The following is a 6000-nucleotide window of genomic DNA, read 5'->3' as shown; positions in this document are numbered from 1 at the left end:
GAGAAGGTGGGAAGGGGAGAAGGAGGGAAGGAGGGAAGGGGAGAAGGAGGGAAGGGGAGAAGGAGGGAAGGGGAGAAGGAGGGAAGGGGAGAAGGAGGGAGGGGAGAAGGAGGGAAGGGGAGAAGGAGGGGAGGGGAGAAGGAGGGAAGGGGAGAAGGAGGGAAGGGGAGAAGGGGAGAAGGGGAGAAGGGAAGAGGAGGGGAGGAGGGAAGTCCCAGATGCCCCTGAAACGTACACATGCAAGGATATCTTTGGTTCTCCTCGTCATCCGTCAACACCTTCAGCTGGGTGCTGCAGCGCTGGATCAGTTCATCGAGGGACCTCTCCTTCCACACGAGATCAGACAGTTCCTGCCGCAGGCACTGCTGCTTCTCCGCAACCGACGTGTCCTCAAACAAACTGCGGCCCCTGCCAGAGAGAGAGAGAGAGAGAGAGAGAGGTGTAGATGTACGCGCATAAACTTACCGCAGACATAGAGGTCCTGTCCCCTCCCCAGTCACAGGCTCACGATGTCCCCTGAACCCAGGAGACCAAGACTTCCACAAAGCCCAAACCATCAACTGGTAGAAGATAAAGGCCTGAAAGCATGTACCACCACACTCAATAACAGCATCTTCCCTGGTTATCAGACTTGTGAACAGGCCTCCCATAAGTAGGATGTGGTCCTGATCTTCCAATCCACCTGATTGTGGACATTAGACTTTTTCCTCTAGAGCAGGTGGCACAGCGGTAGTTACTGCCTCACAGCGCTAGAGACCCGGGTTCGATCCTGACCGCGGGTGCTGTCATGTATGGAGTTTGTACGTTCTCCCCGTGACCCGCACGGGTTTTCTCCGGGTGCTCAGGTTTCCTCCCGCGCTGCAAAGAGACGTACAGGTTTGCAGACTAATAGGCTTAGTAAAATTGTCCCTAGTGTGTGCAGGTCAGTGTGTGGGGGTTGCTGGTCGGCACGGACTCAGTGGGCCGATGGGCCCGTATCCGCGCTGTATCTCTAAACTAAACAGCTTCTTCCCTAGTTATCGGACACCAGAACAGTCCACACACAATCTAGGGTGTAGCCCAGTTCTTCCAATCTACCTCATTGTGGACATTGGACTTTTTCTCTGGAACTGCATACCTTCATTCTACCCTCTGGCAATTTCCTCTTTGTACTTCTGTAGGCCTGCATCGCACAGTGTTATCCAATTGAACTGAATAGCACACAAACAAAAGCCTCTCACTGTAACTCAGTACACAGAAGAATTGTAAACCATACTGGAAAGGTAGAGGGAAGATTTACGAGGATGTTGCCAAGACTAGAGGGTGTGAGCTATAGGGAGAGGTTGAGTAGGCTGGGACTCATATTCCTTGGAGCGCAGGAGGATGAGGGGGTGATCTTATAGTGGTGTATAAAATCATGAGAGCTATAGATCGTGTAGATACACAGAGTCTCTTGCCCAGAGTAGGTGAATCGAGGACCAAAGGACCAAAAGGCAACAGCACCTGGCGAGAACGGCCAGGAACATCGGGCCTCCGTAGAGGCAAGAGTAGGCCCGACTTTGGGAGAACTGGGAATGGGGACTGGACATTGTGCCTTCCCCCACAGTGGTAACCATTGTGGGGGGATGTTTTTTGTGTGTAAGTGATTATTTTAGTTTGTGTCCAAGATGGCTGCCGGAAGGGAGAGTGGACGCTGGCGCGCTTTAGCTGCCGCTGCTCTCTCTTCATATTGTGTTTTTGATTTTTTTGTCTTTGGATCGAATTCTGTCTTTAATTTGTGTATTGGTGATGTCTTTATTATTTATTTTACTCCGATTATATGTTTTTTACTCTTGTTAAATTCTGTAAGGTGTCCTTGAGACTTTTGAAAGGAGCCCATAAATAAAATGTATTATTATTATTATTATTATTATAGGTTTAAGGTGAAGGGGAAAAGATTTAATTGGAATCTGAGGGGTAACTTTCTCTCATAAACAGTGATGGGTGTACGGAATGAGCTGCCAGAGGAGGTAGTTGGGGCAGGGACTATCTCAACGTTTAAGAAACAATTAGACAGGTACATGGATAGGACAGGTTTTGGGGGGAATATGGATCAAACACAGGCAGGTGGGACGAGTGTAACTGGGACACGTTGGCCGGTTTGGACAAGTTGGGCCGAAGGGCCTGTTTCCACACTGTATGTCTATGACTCAAACACTGGGGTGAGAATGATATAGTGATCAGCCACCATCTACCACCCTCCACAGTTGAGGGAAGCCACCTCCACAAGCCAATCTGCCCAGACTCAGCAATCCTGCCCCATACGTTGTCAACTCATGATCCCAAGGCCCTCCGAGACCCGCAGTCCCTCGACTTACATCCACTGGATGTTATTTTTGGATTTCTTCCTGATCAGCTGGATTCCTTCCAAAACATTGGTGATGTCGTAAATGCGTCTCTTTTGAACCTCGAGGACTTCCGCCGCCCGGTTCAGGTCCAGGACTCCGTCCGGGGACTCGCTGAGCAGGTGGACAAACTTCTTGGTCAGGAGCCCGAGCGATGTGTCATATCTCGTCTTCTCTCCCGGGGACTTGGGGGCTGCAAGGGGCAGGAGGAGACAGCACGTGGAACCCAGCTCAGAGAGAGAGCAAAAACAATGTTAAAGCCAACCCAAGACTCAACGCAACAAAGGGCAGCCAATACCACTGGAATCGAGTCTCCACTCAGTCTCTTCACTGGATCTAGATGCAGAATTAAGCCATTCGGCCCATCAAGTCTACTCCGCCACTCAATCATGGCTGATCTATCTTCTCCTCTCAACCCCATTCTCCTGCCTTCTCCCCATAACTCCTGTACCAAAGAAGAATCATCTATCTCCGCCGTAAAAATATCCATTGACTTGGCCTCCACAGCCGTCTGCGGCAATGAACTCCACAGATTCACCACCCTCTGACTAAAGAAATCCCTCCTGCTTAAGAAGGAACTGCAGATGGCTGGAAAATCGAAGGTAGACAAAAATGCTGGAGAAACTCAGCGGGTGAGGCAGCATCTATGGAGCGACGGAAATGGGCGACTTTTCGGGTAGAGACTGAAGAAGGGTCTCGACCCGAAACATCGCCTATTTCCTTCGCTCCATAGATGATGCCTCACCCGCTGAGTTTCTCCAGCATTTTTGTCTACCAAAGAAACTCATCTCCTTTCGAAAGGCACGTCTTTTTTATTCTGACACCAATCTCCAGTATCCTTCGTCAGAATGTACAATTTATTCTGTCAAACCCATTAGATTGCCCCTCACAGCTATGACGACGTTACTGAAATGTTATCGTGCAGTTCACACCTCACCGCATAACACACTCAAATTTAAATCCACTCCATTAGGTGAAAGGCCAGAGTGAGATTCCATTAATGGAATCATATTGTGCTTCAATAGATGCATGTCTCCTGACTCTCTCTCTCACACTGTCTCTCTTACCCTCCATATCTTGCCCAGCCCCACCACTCTCCCCCCTCTCCCCACCACCTCTCCCCCCTCTCTCCCACCACCTCTCCCCCCTCTCTCCCCCCTCCCCCACCACCGCCCCCCCCCCCCCCCCATCTCTACCTCTCTCCCTCATTTCCTTCCCCCCCCCCACCCATTTAGAGGCAGTCATCTCTCAATCTTATTTCTTGCTCAGAATATAGCTCAGGGATAGGCCCTTCGGCCCAGAATGTCTGTGCTAACCGTGATGCCAATGCAAACTCGCCCCATTTGGCTGCCACATTGCCTATATCCCTCCATTCCCTGCCCATTTACATACCTGCCTAAATCCCTCTTAAACATTGCTATTGTACCTGCTTCCATCACTCCCCCTGGCAGCACGTTGCAGGGACCTATTACTCCGTGTTAAAATAAAATTGCCCCGCATACCTTCTTTAAATTCTGCTCCTCTCACCTCAACGCTACACCCTTTAGCATTGGTTATTTCCACGCTGGGAAAAATACTGAACACCTGCCCCATCTGTGCCGCTCGTAAATCCTCATAAAGTTTTATAAGTTTCTATCATGTCTCTACTTGGACTCCAAAGTAGGGAAAACAATCCAAGTTTGCCCAACCCTTTCCTTACAGTTTATACTCTCTAAAGGGCCTGTACAACTTCCACGACCTAATTCACAACTTTTTTTCACTCGTGGACATTTTTCATCAGGCTAGAAAAACACCCCGACCCACTTGATGCCACAAGTGCCTACGACTAGCATCACGGCCTGCTACGACCTTTCACGACCATGCTGCGAGTATGAGTCAAGGGCAAACTCGGCAGAGGTCGTGAATTAGGTCGTGAAAGTGGGACAGGCCCTTAACACAGGTAACATCCTGGTTGGCCTGTGTTAAGGAATGAACTGCTGATGCTGGTTTAAATCGAAGATAGACCCAAAATGCTGGAGTAACTCAGCAGAACAGGCAGCATCTCTGGAGAGAAGGAGAATGGGTGACCCATTCCTTTTCTCCAGAGACGCTGCCTGTCCCGCTGAGTTACTCCAGCATTTTGGGTCTGCCCTGGTTTCTGCGCCCCCCTCTCCAAAGCCCACGCATCCTTCCTGTAATGTGAATCCAGAACTGTGGCAAAAGGCTTGGCTGTGAGCAATCAACCGGACCCCATTAGGGTCGGGAATCAAATACTGTGATACCCGGAAAACAAAATGCTCACAGCTCTCAGTGGAGTGAACCAGCGACCTCAATCTTCCTACGTTCTAATCAAATGGCACCTTCCACACTGGTAACCAATGGCCACACATCAGCTCACGGCTGGTGACCAGGACGGACCAAATGTCCAAATACTGACCTGCTGCAACAACTTGCTGGCTTTAATCCCATTATCTGACCACCAGAAAGATCCCACATCCCTCTAGGGGCCCAGGGAAAAAAATTATAAAGAACAATGGAAAAAACCTCATTTCACAACCTCGACAGACAGCCTTCCTTCATCCAGGGTCACAGGCTCCTGAGCTACCACCTACTTCACTGGAGACCCTCAGACTATCTTTAATTGGGACTTTATCTTGCACTAAACATTATATTCCCTTTATCATGTTGTCTCTATGTTGTGGGCGGCTCAATTGTAATCATGTATTGTATTTCCGCTGACTGGATAGCCCACAACAAAACACTGGTGACAATACACTAAGCTAACTACTGGTGCATTCAGCCTAGGCTGAGTCTATGTACAAGCCATTTAGCCACATGGATATCTCCTGCTCAGTACTAAAGGGGATGAAGGGTACTGAGCCTGGGCGATTTCTACTACTCACGATTGGAGAGATTGGAGGTGGGAAAGACAAAGCCATAGCCCCTGCCCTTTGTCCCTACCACGGTCAAGGCCAAGCGGACTTGGTGTCACACTCTGACTACACACGCCACTAATACACTAACAAGCCTGGTGGTGCCCACTCCTCTGGGCAGGTCCTTGGAATGTCTCCACTTGCTCCAAACTAGCAGCCACACGCCTTCCGCCTGCCTTGAAGCGGTGGCCCCTGACATGAAAAGCAAAGCTAAAAACAGACTGAAATGGCTGGTGCAGGCACCAACTGCTCTTGGTGAAATCTCGGGGCCAATACTTCAGTGAAACACTAAAAAGTGCCTGCAAAGAGAAACTGTATCTTAGCACTCGAATGAGAATGATATCGGACATGACTGGGTGATCAAGAGTGATGGGCTGAATGGTACCTTAGCGGCATGAATATTGAATTCTCCAATTTTAATTAATTTCTACTAACACTCCCCTCTTCTCCCCCCCCCAACAGAGGTCATCTGTTGCCAGTCAAGATTTGTCCGGATCTTTTCTCAGCCTCAAGCTCTTCCACGCCCCCTCACTTTCAGTCTGAAGAAGAGTCCCGACCCGAAACGTCACTTATCACTTCTCTCCAGAGATGCTGCCTGACCCCCCGCAGAGCTACTCCAGCATTTTGCATCTATCTTTGGTGTAAACCATCATTTGCAGTTCATCTTTATTATTATTATTATTAAATGGCAACATTTGATTGCTGCAACAATTCTACTACCATTA

General features: G+C 49.3%; 1 protein-coding gene across 1 annotated transcript in view; it reads right to left on the bottom strand.

Annotated features, from left to right (window-relative positions):
- LOC116988212 (transcription factor E2F2-like) overlaps window positions 1-6000 on the bottom strand; it is a 42836-nt gene that overhangs the window by 391 nt on the left and 36445 nt on the right. Inside the window, exons 3-4 of the mRNA XM_033044765.1 lie at window positions 2337-2556; window positions 236-408 (exon numbers count right to left, since the gene is read on the bottom strand). Of these exons, the coding sequence (XP_032900656.1) occupies window positions 236-408; window positions 2337-2556 (393 nt within the window). The remainder of the gene's footprint in view (window positions 1-235; window positions 409-2336; window positions 2557-6000) is intronic.

The sequence above is a fragment of the Amblyraja radiata genome, chromosome 27 (genome assembly GCF_010909765.2).
Source record: "Amblyraja radiata isolate CabotCenter1 chromosome 27, sAmbRad1.1.pri, whole genome shotgun sequence".
Lineage (NCBI taxonomy): Eukaryota > Metazoa > Chordata > Chondrichthyes > Rajiformes > Rajidae > Amblyraja > Amblyraja radiata.
Note: the sequence above shows the minus strand (reverse complement) of the source record. Positions and strands in the feature narration are given on the sequence as shown.